The sequence below is a fragment of the Haliotis cracherodii genome, unplaced genomic scaffold, assembly GCF_022045235.1.
Source record: "Haliotis cracherodii isolate W230 unplaced genomic scaffold, xgHalCrac1.p SCAF_15, whole genome shotgun sequence".
Taxonomy (NCBI): domain Eukaryota; kingdom Metazoa; phylum Mollusca; class Gastropoda; order Lepetellida; family Haliotidae; genus Haliotis; species Haliotis cracherodii.
Window position 1 is genome coordinate 16,047,786 of NW_027266270.1, and position 17,678 is coordinate 16,065,463.

Consider the following 17,678-nt stretch of genomic DNA (forward strand, 5'->3'; position numbering starts at 1 on the left):
CCACACCTAGTTTCATGAAGAACACTTACTAGTATGGTAAAATAGTCTTAAATAGGGTTAACTATCTAAATTTCGACCAAGCAGAGGACTCCTGCTATTGTAATATAATATGCTTTGTGTGCAAAAATATATCTAAATAGCTTATAGCGAAATCGACAACAAAATTTCGACAACTAAATGTCTCGGTTACATCACCATGGTGGTAAGAAAGTCTATTCAGTTGAGTCCTGAAATACATTGTACCTAAATACCAAATTTGAACGAAATCTCAGAATATCGATCAATAAATAAATAAAGTCATATTGTACAAAATTACCAAAAAAGAAAACCAGTAAATAACGACCAGGTTGTCGTTGTTGAGAGGTTGTTGGAATATGAAAGGTGCAGTGCACATACACAAGTTCTATAAGTCTACTCTATGTTGTTCCTGAGAAAACGCGCGAAGTTATAGAAGAATATATTCTATTACAAATAATTGGTCTTCACTTTATTCGGTACAAACGAAATAATTTAGATGCAAAATCAGTATAAAATACTAACGGAATCTGGTGGTCAGGCTCGCTGACTTGGATGATGCATGTCATCGTATCCCAATTGCGTGGATCGATACTCATGATGTCAATCACTGTATTGTCTGCTCCAGACTCGATTATTTACAGACCGCTGGAATATTGCTGATTGTGGCGTCAAACAACAAACAAACAAATCCAAGTACAATGGTTGAAACAGCTGGATACTCTTCCAGTGTACTCAATAACAAATACCCACATGATGTATCTCTACTGAAATCAAACAAACTTTATCAAACGGAATAGTAATAACATTTTCTCCGTATCAAACATCAACAACATATCTTACCAGAGAATATTTGATCAAAACTAGTATTCCTCCCGAATACCTCCCGAACTGGGGCATTTTTGTGGCTGGTAAAGTTTATATTCTGAAAACAATGTCACTAAAGTCATTTTCTATTGACTCTGTTTTATTTAAATCAATAATGTCATGTTAAGATACAAAGGAAACAAAGCCAATATCGGACAGTTTGTTGGTTAAGCCTTCTATATTCCAAGCAATGTAAGATATGCCTTTGCCTGTTGACTCGCTGTAACCCTGGCCACCCCGTTATTTCCCTGAGGCTGAGTTAACCTTCGACCTTGACCGCAACACCCGCTCCTGATCCACAGCTGACGGTGTTCCACTTGAGTCGCGATCTGCGTCTGGAGCCGACAACTGATGCTCATCGCCTTCCAGAGTAGTAGCTGGCATGTCCTCAAAAACGAGCCAGTCATTCTTATCATTGCCCCTCATGTTCTCAGATTTGAGCAAAGTCAGTTTCTCACACTGTCGCTTATCACGAATAATTACAAGAAACCGAGCAAAGACAGTGAAAAATGTGAAAATAGCAAAAGGTACCCTATATTTCCAATCAGACTTTTTTTATAAGAATCTTTTACAATAAGGGGCGATATGAACGATATTTACCCTTAATGTAAAAAAATATTTTTTACATTAAGAGTTGCGGGTTGTTACTCTTAATGTAAAATTGTTTACATTAATAGTTAACACGTAACCCTTAATGTATATTTGTTTACATTAAGGGTAAATTTTACATTAAGGGTTGTAAAATGGGCAACATAGTTTAAATTTAAAAATTTTAAAACAATTTATTTTTCATTTTCCTTAATACTAGTATATACCCATAAGAACGGCATGTTGAATTTTGGAAATAACTTTGTACGAGACTGGCCGCAGCAGGGAGAGTTTCTGAGTCAAATGTTTTTCATAATGAAAATGGGATGTGTTCAGTAGATCAGGCAATCAGTATTAATGAATGTTTTCACTAAGGATTTTACGTTTGTGTCATGTAGAGCCTCGTTTCTCGTCTCGGAAACGGAGCTTGGCAAACACTTTTTGTTATCGTATTGTTATGTAGGGCCTGAACGTGAGGTTGGCGATACAATTTTGCATGGATGACAAACGCTAGTCATTGTTGCCACAAATTAAATAAATAAGAAAAGCGGAGAACAAATCGAAGCAGGTTCTTATTTTTACAGTGAGAAAAGGCGAAGTATCGCCACAATATTGCTAGAAGTGACCATAAAATCCTTCCTTGAACCCGCGATGATCACTTGAATGAAACTGGGTCTCAACCACAGAACGAGTCGGAAGTTTTAAAGTTCGCTGTCGAAATCAAATGTCATGAATGGTTAGAATGGCTGGAGGGTTAGACTGACATTTAGTCCCCAAAATACTTATTTACAAATATATATCTACAATATAACCAAATAATATGCAAATGGAGCCCAGGACAATGCAAGACTTGCCCAATCATTCTAGACTTGAGTTGGACTCCTTTTTAATTCATTCTCCAGAGTCTGGGAGACAGATTACTGGAGGATGTGAGCGGTTATCGATAATCGACATGGGTTTATTTTGAGTTGTTTGGGGTTTGTGTTTGAGTCAAGATGTAACAAAGGCAAATTTAATATCTGTACTGATTCAGAGAGGACCGGCAAGATATGCTTGCCGTAAAAGGCGACTGTGCTTGTCGTAAGAGGAGACAAACGGAATTGGGTGGTCAGGCTCGCTGGCTTGTTTGACGTGAATCGATGCTCATGATGTCAATCACTGGATTGTCTGGTCCAGACTCGATTATTTACAGACCAGCGTCATATAGCTGGAATATTAAACAACAAACAAACGAACAAAGGAGATTGACGTGCCAAAAAACCTGTGATAGTGGGCTTGAATGGCATAATTGATGTTTCTACATTATTCCACATATGATGGTTCCAAATTTGTCAAGACCCGTGAAGATCCGGGGTAGAATAGGTCTTCAGCAACTCATGCTTGCTGTAAAAGGCGACTGTGCTTGTCGTAAGAGGCGACTAACAAGAGGGTGGTCAGGCTCACTGACTTGGTTGATGCATGTCATCGTATCTCAATTTCGTGGATCGATGCTCATGATGTCAATCACTGGATTGTCTGGTCCAGACTCGATTATTTGCAGACGGCTGTCATATAGCTGGAATATTGCTGTGTGCGGCGTTAAACAACAAATAAACAAACAAACAAACAAATTTATCAGCACCATACCCGTGCTCGTGGGGTTCAATATAACTGTAAACGTCTACGATCAGCATCACTTCAGTCTTTCCCTGTCCGTGAACTTAATGAGAGGGTGAGTATGGCTTTACGCCGCTTTCAGCAATATTCCAGCAATATCGAGGCGGGGGAAACCAGAAATGGGCTTCACACATTGTACCCATGTGGGAAATCGAACCCGGGCCTTCGGCGTAGCGAGCGAACGATGTCTCCCAAAACTGAGATTATACACATTCTGACGCTCTGTAAGCGGCCTGCCTAACAAATGAAATCACCCGTGAGGATCCGGGGTAGTATAGGTCTTCAGCAACCCATGCTTGTCGTAAGAGGCAACGAACAGGATCGGATGGTCAGGCTCGCTGACTTGGTTGATGCATGTCATCGTATCCCAATCGCGTGGATCGATGCTCATGATGTCAATCACTGGATTGTCTGGTCCAGACTCGATTATTTGCAGACGGCCGTCATTTGGCTGGAATATTGCTGTGTGCGGCGTTAAACAACAAATAAACAAACAAACAAACAAACAAATTTATCAGCACCATACCCGTGCTCGTGGGGTTCAATATAACTGTAAACGTTTACGATCAGCATCACTTTAGCCTTTCCCTGTCCGTGAACTTAATGAGTGAGTGAGTATGGCTTTACGCCTCTTTCAGCAATATTCCAGCAATATCGAGGCGGGGGAAACCAGAAATGGGCTTCACACATTGTACCCATGTGGGAAATCGAACCCGGGCCTTCGGCGTAGCGAGCGAACGATGTCTCCCAAAACTGAGATTATACACATTCTGACGCTCTGTAAACGGCCTGTCTAAGTCACCCGTGAGGATCCGGGGTAGTATAAGTCTTCAGCAACCCATGCTTGTCGTAAGAGGCGACTAACAGGATCGGATGGTCAGGCTCGCTGACTTGGTTGATGCATGTCATCGTACCCCAATCGCGTGGATCGATGCTTATGATGTGAATCATTGGATCAAGACTCGATTATTTACAGATCGCCGTCATACAGCTGAAATATTACTTAGTGCGGCGTTAAACAACAAACCAACAAACAAACCGACATAATGCAAGAGAATCTACCACCTACAAGCACATGGTTGAGTCCACTCTAACTACTATACAGGGGTGTATGGATCAGTCCATCTACCATCTACCTATGCTTTTGGTAGTGCTGCTGAATATAGCAGTGTATACAAAGGGGTAGCGCGAAACTAAAACGGAATACAATGTCTCCTTTTTATTCAGATCGCTAATGAAGAGGTGCAAATTCGCGCAAAATTGTCGTATTGCTTATCTTTTATCACTACCCATTGCCATGTTTAATTTCTTACCACGATATCACTCCCAAATGTTTTATTGGATTGTTTATCATATCATAACCTTAAATATAACTATATGAGGTGGTGACAGTACATTGTCTCTTAAATAGCTACCTTGGCCACCTCTGGACACAGTGTTTTTCTTTAAAATAGCAAAAACCCATGTACACTACACCAAACACACCACACAAGTACACACACAAGCACACACATACAAGCACACACACATACAAGTACACACACATACAAGCACACACACATACAAGTACACACACATACAAGCACACACACATACAAGCACACACACACGCACACAAGCACACACACACACATACAAGCACACACACACGCACACAAGCACACACACATACACACTATACACACACAGGCACACACTCATACAAGTACACACACATACAAGCACACACACATACAAGCACACACACATACAAGCACACACACACATACAAGCACACGCACACAAACACAGACACATACACATTATACACACACGCACACAAGCACAGACACATACACACTATACACACACAAGCACACACACTAATACACACACGCACATACACACACACACACGCACACACATACACACACACACGCACGCACGCACACACACACATACACACTCTACACACACAAGCACACACACATACACACACACACACACAATACAATGCCCCAGTTGTATTGCTCCCTAAATACCCAACCTTAATCAGCAGCGTTGAGGGAGGAAGGAGAGTTTATGGTCCCCCGTTCTTCACTGCATGCCACGCAATCATTCATTATCTAGATATCAAAATTCTTTAAAACATCTCTGCAGCCTAGTTCCTATTGTCAGTATAAACCATAAACAACCGCGCATGTTTTTCATCACGATTCCTGAAACATCGTCGGAAGTGTTGAAACGATACGACCCAATCTCATAGGCTGTTTCCGTTCTGTTTAGACTTCCTCGCTCACAGACCACATTCACTCAGACGATAGTGACCAAAAACTTTTTTTCCCAACCCCACCTTCCTTACACCCCCTCCCCCATCCCCCTACACCCCTCCCCCACGACCAGACTTATCTACGAAGCCGGCATATCGACAGTTGCTGAAATAGAGACTTCAAAGATGAGAGGAGAGGGAACGCTTTGAAGAATTACAAGGCTGAGTTCAAAACCAATTGACAATACCAGTCAATGAACGTTATCTCCGATAAGTTACGGGCACAGTCGGGAAAAGTATATTTAATGCATGGATCAGTGGTATGATAGCATCTTTTAATCACCGTACAGTCTCATTTAAGGAATGTATACGACTGGAGAGGAGAGGTAAGCAAACAGCGGATAAACCCCGACCAGATTGCGACGGTGATAGTCTGTCAAAGATTAAATACGGCTTTTAAGAGAGATGACTGTTTTCTACTCAAATAACGGACCTCTCCATGGGTATCGAAAAAAATGAATATCTTCATGTGCAATCAGAACTGGATATTTCCTTATTGATTTACACATACATATTGTATATATAAAATTTAAGGCTTTGAGGTAGGCACCGTCATGTGTTGGGTATATGTATACGCTTGTGATTGCCCTAACAGGAAGTGACGTCATTGTTTTTCATTATACATTTGTTTATTGCTTTGTAAACACATTGACGTTTAGTTATCTGTCATTTAAACAAGGTTGGGTGTTTTAGAAATCTTCTCTAATGATGATACCAGCCGGGACTGGCTATGTTTAACCATTGTGTTTGTAAAACAATCTCGGTGGAACCTCCCTGTTATCTAACAGCTGATAGAACACAAATGGAATCCGTGAGATAAGGGGCATCTTCAGTTTTAGGAACCTTTTTCTGTTTATCAACCCTTTTTTCAGGAATTTCAAGAAAAACAAGTACTTCACAATAGCACAATGTATGACTTCGCCGGATGAGTGAGAGAATGAGTACTTCGGTTTTGAGCTGCCCCTAACAATATTCATTACATATGTCGATGGAGTAGACGCAACTACTCACGCGTTATACCCGTACATCGAATAGAACGAGGTGACGCTACTCTAGTCAATCCAGTTCGGCATTAATGTGATAAAACAAGGACTGGTCGGCTAGGAGTCCGAGAGGCGTATTCATGTTAAACTGCGGCATGGTAGCTTAGTTTTGCCACAATAAAACCGGTATTAGTCCGGGCTGGACCATGCAGACACACACGCATACACACACAAGCACGCACCCACGCACACACACGCATAAACCCACAAACACAAGCATGTCACTATATAGGTGCAATTATACAGAATTCGGAGTTCAACCTATTTCACCTCACCATATCCAGGTATTGTTAAATAAATATGTCAAACAACGTGTCAAGAATGTCCATTTGGAATGTTATCGGCGTTCGCGGATAAAGGGGGAGTATTGCTGACGCCTCATTAGCAACTAGTCATCTCAATCGCCGCGAGCTCCGAAACTGACTCATATTTCTGTTCATTCTCAAAATATTTAAAAATTTGCGAAAAGAGCAGACTTCAGATAAAACCATTATTTCTACGTCCTATCACCTTCAAGTAGACCCTAAACACCCAACCGCAAGCTATTAACATTAATTTCTATATAAATAATAAAAGCGTTACTTGTTAACATTTGACATTTCTTTGCTGTATATAAATATTGTGGCTCCGTGTGTCTTTCACAAAGTAAAGTTGTTGATTGTTCAATTATTGATGGCGCCTGTGAGCGGAAGCTGTCTCTAAGCTCCATGTCACGACAGAAATGATAAGGGACTGCTGTGGGTTATCCCAGGGTTATCTGGGGCAGACTAAGGTTTCAAACACATGAATGATTAACTTGATGTGTATTAGATTGGGGCAGATTGTTTTCATTTATTTTCATTTATTTTCTTCTTTTTTTCCGGCAACCAGTGGAACGATAACATGTTATTTTATCTCGAGCAATGCGGACTAACTGCTGGGAGATGTTTTCAACGCTTGGGTAAAAAACCTATTTTTTTTTTAATGATTTTGGTCTTAAACACTTTTTTTCACCACTTAATAAAACATGTGTTTATGTAATTATTCGTTTATTCGTGTATCTCTTTATCAATGTACATATATATTTGTTTGTTTATTAGTTCAGTAATGGTGTTTATTTGAACCTGTGCACAGAACTACACGTGGCTACGGGCTCCTTGACAAAGAAAATATCTTACCCATGTTATAATTCTTCATACATTCATGTAACTGTTAAGTTATTTTAGTATTGTTTATACCGTGCATGATCAATCTTTGAAAACTTTGTTTGAAGTTATCAGAAACGAATTTAATCACAATTCGTTTACTATGATGAAAGTGACTGGGCTCTGTCTACTGTACGGTTACTGAGTACTGCAGCATTTCACCCTTATTACCGTCAATGCATGTTGTGAGCGCCGTACACTTGTCGTGATCTCAGCGAGATATAACGAGATTCCTCGCTGCTTTCAAGATGGCACCTACTTATCTTTTAAGGGCGGGGAACATGGAAACTCGATCACGTACCCCGCGGGGGATATGGGTCCGATATGTTTGAATTATTCCCGTGAACAATTAAATGAGAATCTGTTCAGTGGGGCGCCGGGACATCGTAGTGCAGACAGACCATCAGAGATGGAATCATTCTCTTTGCCAGTGTCCTTAATTTTATTTTGATTCATGTATTAAATATTTCTTGAATCATATCACAGACCATAACAATACACAGTCCCTCGGCACGCCATCAAGGGTGGCATCGTTCCTCATGTCGTGTTTTTATGTGTATTTACATGCATTTTTCATGTTTCTTAACATAAATCAGAACCCATACATACGCATGTTTCCGAAACAAATATGCTTTGAAAGAATATAATATTACTTTGAAGTTTATAACGCGTGATGATCATGCGGTGCGAGCGCCGCCACGGGACATATCTGACACTGCTTTACCGTCCCCCCGATACCCAACCAACATTAACTTGCACAAAAATCAAACTCCTCTAATTCCTTTCAATTCGTTCCGCCAAACGAATGTCATCCCTTTGGTTGACTCTGTGAGTAGGTTTTCACGTCGCTTTTGCAATATTCAAGCAATATCACGGCGGGAATTGGGAGTGGAGCGAGGGGGCAGAAATGGGCTTCACAGATGGTTCCAATCTTGAGAATCGAACCAAGGATTTCGTCGAACACTTTAATCATTAGGCCACCCATCTTTTAGCTTTAACAGAACCAAAATATAATGACAAAGAACCCCTTTTCGGAACACGAACAAAATTATAATCGAGAAACATTAAAATGCAGAACGAGAATAAATAGTATTTGTAACTTTGTATGTTTAAACCTTCCTACTTATTATACAACGAAATTCTGTAAATGAAGAAAATGGGCCTGTGTTTCGCTCGCCGCTTCGGCAACAGTTTTAATGCGGTACTGCCTGCCTGTATGGACGAAACCCCGCCTTCGTGCTGTGGTAGGGTTGTAGAGGAAGGAACGAATCTCCGCTTGCAGTGTGGTCTGCTGGCTGACTCGGGGGAAGAGAGCAGGGGGCGACATCTTAAGGAAGTGTCGTCTGCTCATTTCCATTCATTTTTCCACGATCACTGACCACTTGGTTTATGAACTTTTATTGTTTTTGTACTTGGAATGAAATATTCAACCTGGACATATTGAAGATATGTAAATGTGACTGTTTAACATGGAGACGCGAGAGTTAATTTAGTTCGGATTAAACTACGCTATGCAGGAAGGGGTGTAACAGCAATCACGACCATGGCATCAGACGTATTGGTGTGTCGTCTGGTCACGGTATGTGTCGTCTGCTTCACGGCTGTCGTCTGCCAGCCGACGGTTCAGGAGTTCCAGTGGTCGGAGACGTGCAGTCGGACAAGGGACGACGATTTCAGGGACGCCTTGGATTTTATACTGATAGAACTAAAACGCCAGAACCACGAAAACAGGCAGCTAAGGTTAGAAGTGGACGAACTGCGTCAGAGGACGTCAGAGCAGCGTCACCTGTTGTTGCAGTTGTCGGAGTCGGTGACATTGTTGGTGCACAAGTTGGTGACGGAGAACCAGACGTGTGTGTGCGAGACCCAAAACGACGAGCACCTTTCGATTCTTGATCCCTGGCCTCAGGATACCATAGTTATAGCTGAGGAAGAGAAGGACACGAAACCTCCACCTAAGACGACATCAACGACTACGCCCACGACGACGCCCACGACGACGCCTACAACAACACCTGTCCCAACATCGCCAACACCGGACCCCTTGTTGGCACTGTATGGTGGACATATACCAACAGGTACGTGAAGATGCTTCGATCGTTAGTATGTGACATTAGTGTCGTATTAAGAGTGTGTGTGTGTGTGTGTGTGTGTGTGTGTGTGTGTGTGTGTGTGTGTGTGTGTGTGTGTGTGTGTGTGTGTGTGTGTGTGTGTGTGTGTGTGTGTGGACCGACTCCGTGGTTTAGTGGATACTGCGTCTGCCGGAGAGCGGTAGGTTGATGGTTCGGTCGGTATACGTAGAGAATCCATGTTAAAACTGCGGTATGGCACTGTAATGAGCTTGCACTACAAACTGACATATGTTCAGACAAGCACAAGCAACGACATGCCCACAGTGAAATAACCTTGAACGCAACGTTAATCTCTCTCTCTCTCTCTCTCTCTCTCTCTCTCTCTCTCTCTCTCTCTCTCTCTCTCTCTCTCTCTCTCTCTCTCTCTCATGTGGATGTTTGTTCAGTCACCGCTGACGTCGAGCAGACCTACATGGTCGACAGGACAGTTACTGCTGAAGTCTTACAAGAGATAAGAAGGTTTTTCTTAAGAGAACAAAGCACCATGTCAGATAAGACCAGTTGTTGCTGTTCGTCTTCGACTCCCGCCAGTTGCGCAGCTTCCGATGGGAGTGATAGCGAATACAGCATGACTCCTTACGGTTCAAAATATTAATTAATCAAGAATGACGATGACGATGATAATGATGATGATGATGATCCATTGATAATAAGAATGTTTGTTATAATAATGGCATTCATATTCCACGCTCATATTCCTCTAGTATTGTGTACGTGCATTTAATATATTCCATTATGAAATAACGATAAGTTGGCCTGTGTTGTATGGACATTTGTTTAATAACTTTCATAACGCTATACACCGGTGAATGAGTTCGTTCCAACCTAAGCAACATATAACTGATTGAACGGGCCTTCATGTGGATGGCAGAAAGATTCTCTGAATTAGATATTGAATGGTTTGGGTGGAATGGGTTTCAGAGGAGAGAAGATAGACTACTCTTAGTCCATGACAACATTTCTTTAAAATAATTGTTTTGGTTTTTTTAAAGAACCTTCCTCTGTTGTGGCATCAACGAAACTGTACTTGGTTTAGCTTGGTCTTGACTTAACATGGCATTCATTAAAAATAGAAACAAAGGTTTCCGTCACGAAGCGAGACTAGAGAATACTGATTATATTTGTTTGGGGGCATTTTCTTGGTCCTTTTGCCAGTCAGTGTTTGTGATGAGGATTATGTACGTCATCAGCATACCGCTATTGCAAGATGCAAGGCAGGTTAGTGTTCATACATGATGTGATGAGCGAATGTAGTTATACGCCGCATTTAACATTCCAGCCATAATATATGGTGCAGAGTTTTCAAGTTTCTTGAAATAGTTACCATGATCATAATGTTTCAGCGTAATTCAGCGCATTACAAGATGTCGTTTTATCTAAAAACCAATATCCAAGACAAGGTAGACACAATTTTATGGATAAGAACTTCTTTAATACTGTAAAAAGCGATGTTTCGGTATAGATCCTTGTACAATACAATATCCAAAATACCATGTGTACATATGTGTCTGAACGAGTGAGGTTTTCCGCCGAATACTTTTAACCATTTCTGAAATATCACGTCGAGGAAAACTAACAATGGTCTTCATAAAATATACACACGTGGTGATTCGAAAATGGATTTACGACGTGGCGGTGAATGCTTTAATCGCTATACCCAACCGCCCGGTGGGGCAATGTTCCTGTACGTATATCGTGCGCTGTTTATGACAACGTGCTGTCGTCACTCATACAGTATATACAGGCTATCAACAACCTAGCTGTCGGTGGCATCCACATCGTCTTCGACTCCAACACGCCGACTGACAACCTGCCACAACATGCATGCAGCTCCGCATACAGCTGATAAAACCACATACTCTGTTTCACTGCTTCAACGTGCATGTCTGACATTCCTAGAACAACACCAGTCGATTCATCATTGTAGATCCGAGAACCGATTACATAGTTCGTCCTGGTGGTGATGATATTAGTGATTAGGTGATAATGACACTGTTTACAGATGCAATTACCTCAGGAGTCCGACAACTTGCGATGTATCCTACCAAGTTGGGGGAAAACGGGACAGGTATTATTAAAAAACATATTTTATTATTATTGTTATTGTTATTATTATTATTATCATCATCATCATCATCACCATCATTATATGACGGAGTTACCGTTGATTCTTATACGAATCCATCCTAGGGGTATGGGTGGTCTAGTGGTTTAATACACCGCATTTTGCTGTGCAGAGTCGCGTTTCTTATCTTCACCAGGATCTGCTGGTAGTGGGTTCGGATTACGATTATTTGTCTGTCAGCACCATAACCTTACTCGTGGGTTTCATCGAATTGAGGATCTACAACTTCATCACTTCGGCTTTCCCCCACATCAAGCTGACACGCTGTGATATAACTAAATTACAATCGATAGGGAATGTAAAGCTAACTCCCTCCCTTTCCCCCTTAATGATAGTTTTCGCTGCATGGTTTCAAATATATTTCTCAGGTCACAAAGAAAACATGACATAATAGTCATCGAAAGATGCTCTTCCTCTTCTGCTGTTTTCATATGTGGAATCAAGGAATCTAGACTTACCTAGGCTTTTAATAATATATATATATATCAATTACACAGTTTCTGTGAGAGGGTAAGCTTGATCTACAACAGACTTGCGCAAGTCTCTAAGACAAAACAATTATTTTAAATAATAATTTCTATATTTATTTTTACATAAATTATATTATAATAGATTATATAGATAATAAGACCAAGTTGTCCTTATAACAGACTGGCGTCCTTGGAACTGTCCGCTTATCTAGACTTGCTTAGTATAAGGGTAGAATTACCTTTCATCATGGATTGTGAGCCTCGAAGCAAAGGTAGACCTACAACTACATCCAACGTATCAGCATTTCAACAACGTTATTATCTGTTCGTTAACAAAGCTAATTGTACAAATGCTGAGAAGGAAGAAATAAGAGTGGGCTTATGGGATATATACTTCCTCAGCTTGTTCGCCTGTGCATCTGGAGACTAAACTCTAGATATGCGGGTTGGGGAGTCCGTCTGTGAAATAGCCTGCGACAGCGAATTGCACGCTTTCTGCCTAGCTGATAGGGTATTTACCTGCTTTTAGATGGAATTTATGCTTGATAAAGTTTGACATACCGACCTCTGACTTCCGCTTTGTAGTCAACTCACCCTTCCTCTACAAGCGGAATGTGCAGCGGAAACTCAAACATTCCACATATTTTTGTAAATGAGCAGATGCAGGGAACAATAGCTTAACCTCAGTCAGTGTTTGTGTTTTATTTACTAGCTATCTTCATCCCCAGGCTCTGAAAAAGACACACTCTCCAAGCAGAAGCCCTCATTATCCGATCCTTGCCAAGATGTTTTTCGTTATTGTTTATGTAGTAAAGGTAGATTGGTATACCAATCTGGTAGGAGGGCTAGATGATGGATTTTCCAGATGCCGGATGCGTCTGTTTCAATGCAGTAACGTCTCTGTCGGGGGCTGCGTTCTCCCCGTGGTTCTCTGTCGTAGACGTTCTGGATGCCGGTGATTAGGTGGAGTTCGTGAGTAAGTGACTTGCCTACTTCATGCAGCACACCTGGTGAGGATAGCCTTGTGGTTCTAGCATTCGCTCGTCAATTGTGAATTGTACCCATTTGAGGAATCGAACGAACGCTTTAACCACAAGTGGGGCGGTCGGGTAGCCTAGTGGTTAAAGCGTTCGCTCGTCACGCCGAAGACCCGGGTTCGATTCCCCGCATGGGTACAATGTGTGGAGCCTATTTCTGGTGTCCCCCGCCTGGATATCCCTGGAATATTGCTAAAAGCGGCGTAAACCCATACTCACTCATTTAACCACAAGGGTACTCCTTATCTAGGCGTGCTATATTTCGTAGGCAAGTCAGTTAACGTGTGTGTGTGTGTGTGTGTGTGTGTGTGTGTGTGTGTGTGTGTGTGTTAAACCGGACTAATGCCGACTTTATAGTATTGCCCACCGAGATACAATGCCACAGTTTAACATGAATACCCCACTCACACCCAGTATACTGACTCCGAGCCGACCGGTCCTTGTAATATCCCCTTAAAACCGAGCGCCAGACAGGGTGCATGTAATTACAAGTACCATCTTTCAACGTCTCTTGGTATGACGCGGCCGGGGATCGAACTCGGTATCCGCTCCTCGGGCGGATGCTCAACCACTAGACCACGGAGGCGGTCTGAAACGCCATAAATGAATCACCGTTGTGAACGTTATGATACCTGGTGTTTGGAGAATATATTTCGCTAATAGTAAATTAACATTAAATCTCTGAAATGATAATATTAAAAAGAATTTGGACTTATGATATAAAACTTTTAATATAACATAGAAAGAAGCCAACAATCCCCTTTTCATTAATAATCTGGACTAGCAAAAGAATTGTAGATATTTTCTTGTATTTCTTTAATTTCGGGGTAGTATGAGAAACTGGTGCATTTCCGTTTTTTCCACCATATCCAGGCGCGGCCGGGTAGCCTAGTGGTTAAAGCGTTCGCTTGTCACGCCGAAGAACCAGGTTCGATTCCCGACATGGGTACAATGTGTGAAACCCATTTCTGGTGTCCCCCGCCTGGATATTGCGGGAATATTTCTAAAAGCGGCGTAAAACCATACTCATTCATTCATTCCACCATATCTACCATATCATATTTGATTTTAGCTCAGCAAAGGCCGTACGTCAGTGCCAAAGTACGGAAATTACGATCGTCTTTGTACAAAGATACCATTGTGAAAGGGGCCAGGCGTCTTCTCAGTGTAACAGGCTCGATCTAGGCTGGCATTGTTAACATGAAAGGCTGTCCTGAGAATATACATCGTATGTCATTGTTACGTTTCATATAATGGCGAGAGGAAAGAGCTGAGCGAAATTGAAAGTAAACAAGAAAAACGGAACATATTATTGTATTGTTTTCTTGTGTATAACAACTCTGTGCTATGCAATACAATGCTAATCACAATTGTAACTCGTGAAGACAACTAACGGGATCAGGTGGTCAGGCTCGCCGACTTGGTTGAGCATGTCGTCATATCCAGATTAAGTGGATCAATGCTGATAATGTCAATCACTAGATTGTCTGGTCCAGACTCGATTATTTATAGACCGCCGTCATACAGCTGGGATATTGCTGAGTGTGGCCTTGAACAATAAACAACAAGCAAACAAACGCAATTGTATTATGGATCTATTGTCACTCGAATCCGCTAAGCTTATACTCGTATCTACTTGGGAAGATCAATTGCGTAGTTCGATCCACGTGATGTCAGTTACTGGATTGCCTGGTCCAGACTCGATTATTTTCAGGCCGATGCAACAACAAATAAACAATCTTAACTTCTTCTGTGTGTTGCATGATTTCATTGTAAAGTTCCCGCCGCATATATTTCGTTCAGATATTATTTAAGAACATTTCCTTAGATTGATCAAATGTCATACAAATGAAACTATTTTGAACTTTCATATATCACGACGGATCGTGTTTTTGTACACGTGGACTAGTGAAACTAATGACTTCAGTTCCATTATGGAATTACTGATTTGCCCATGAGATTGAGGTCAGCCGAGCTGGAATTTTGTGAGACAGTAAAACTCTACTAAACACACTTGCCGGGGGTAAGACAATGGGGTGGTGACCATGTGCTGGACATGTGCTGGACACAGCATGGGACGTAGCGTGGGACTGTGACCTATTCTGCTGGACACTACGTGAAACTATACCCTTGACAAACATTTATCAAGTAAACAAATAAACATGAAATCCCACACCTTTCTTTGTTATTTCAGCGAACTGAATTGACAATTATGTTATCATTTTAGAACAAATTGCTGCGGAGATTTATTAAATCCGTATAATGTCCAACGGTATTGAACGGGTATGACGATACCAAACAAAGAACGGGAGCGCAGGTGGCCCAAACGTCTAAGGCGCCGCAATTAGCGTTGTTTTTTTGCCTACCAGAAACATATGACTTCTTTCAGTGGCATTTAGAAGTTGGTGTGATGAAGTAAGACGAGTTCTATGGATGAACAACTTGTTTATTACAATTAGTGCGACGTTTCGGTGTAGATCCTAACACCTTTATCTGTGGTGTGTTTCGTGTTTTTGCCATACTCGGTCGGGACGATGTTTTCGAGTGACCTCCCGGAAGTATTTGGAGCTTCCGCAGGCGTGGGTGACGTTGCGGGTGTCAGTCATGTTCATCACTTTCTTGATAAAGGTGTTAGGATCTACACCGAAACGTCGCACTAATTGTAATAAAGAAGTTGTTCATCCATAGAACTCGTCTTACTTCAGAAACATATGGCTAAGGGTTCGAATCCCAGAGTCGCTGTGATTATAAGTTTGTCAGCACTATACCCGTGCTCATAGGTTTCACCAAAGTGGTAAACGTCTAACTAGTCTAGCATCGCTTTGGGCTTTCACACATCGCGCCGTGATATAACTGGAAAAAATCGCTCCCAAACGAAAACCACATGTACATCACTGGCTAGAACCATTTCCTTCTTCATCACATGGCTTTGGCGGCAGTTAACTACTTCACATCAATATCTGCCATTAATCAAAATAATTAAGGCATAATAAATTAAAATTATGTGCACGAAGATAATTTCAGGAGGTCACAAACTGCTGATATGGAATTACTTTACCTACACTGAAATAACATGAAATGGTTTGGGATTTCACGGTCAGCTGACGTGTTGGCACGTGTGTGTAGAGGATATTTCTCCAGATATCAGAAGCTTAAACAATCTCCGATCCCACTTGTGTGTGATGAATGCGTTTTCCACAGAAAATGAGAAATAGTCGCTTTGCGATAGAACTAAGTTAAAATGCATCAAATTAGTGAACTGATTCATATCATAAAGGGCGGTCGGGTAGCATAGTGATTAAAGCGTTCGCTTATCACGCCGAAGACCCGGGTTCGATTCCCGACATAGGTACATTGTGTGAAGCCCCTCTCTGGCGTCCCCTGCTGTGATATTGCGGGAATAAAAGCGGCGTAAAATCATACTCACACACTCATATCAACAAGCGTAAACTATTGCGTCGTGTACCTCAAGTAGCACACGTGCATGTCGATATTCACGTATCAATTTCCACGTGCATGTCGGCAGGTCAGCTGTCAAATTGTCAAATTTGGGCACCTTTTTCGCTGTACCATTGACTACCTTATCTGTGTAGACGTGAGATGGCCAACATACGCTGATTTATTCAGCCATGATAAGGACAAACAGAACACGTGCACGGTGTTTGGACAACCAACACGCACTCCACTGAGCCGTTAGAACGTATCCGCATGGCTCGCTGGTCAGCTGGAGGTGATTCAAACTGCAATCAGTGCTCATGTACATCCTCAATACATCTCAGATGCGGGGAAACATCACACAGACAGCTGATAAACATGCTCAGTGATCTGATTAAGGTCAGATTAACAACACAGCAAGACACCGCCTCCTGCTGATGTGGTTTCTTTAGGTATATTGTACATTCGAGGTTACAGAGCTCCCTGCCCGGAATCCGAGTGAGTGAGTGAGTGAGTGAGTGAGTTGGGTTTAACGCCGCGTTGAACAGTATTCCAGTTATATCACTCCCGAAACCTATGATTGTGGATTCGAATCCTGGTTCGCCCCGATTATATTTCCAGGTTTGTCAGCACAATACCACACCAAAGTGGTTAACGTCTGACCTCCATAACTTCAGGCTTTCCTCCAACATTAAGCTGACACTCAGTGATAAAACTGAAATATTGTTCGGAGTGGCGTTAAGCCCAACCCAGTCAATCCTCGTGGAGATTAGGATGACTGGATTTCTATTACCATAAATGTTGTAACAGGCGCCTAA

The 17,678-nt window shown here is 41.7% G+C and overlaps 1 protein-coding gene across 1 annotated transcript in view; it reads left to right on the forward strand.

Moving 5' to 3' along the window:
* The first annotated feature begins 8,952 nt into the window (after positions 1–8,952).
* LOC139461855 (microfibril-associated glycoprotein 4-like) overlaps positions 8,953–17,678 on the forward strand; it is a 33,901-nt gene continuing 25,175 nt past the window's right edge. The window contains exon 1 of the mRNA XM_071243336.1: positions 8,953–9,739. Coding sequence (XP_071099437.1) covers positions 9,205–9,739 — 535 coding nt within the window. The 5' untranslated portion in view covers positions 8,953–9,204. The remainder of the gene's footprint in view (positions 9,740–17,678) is intronic.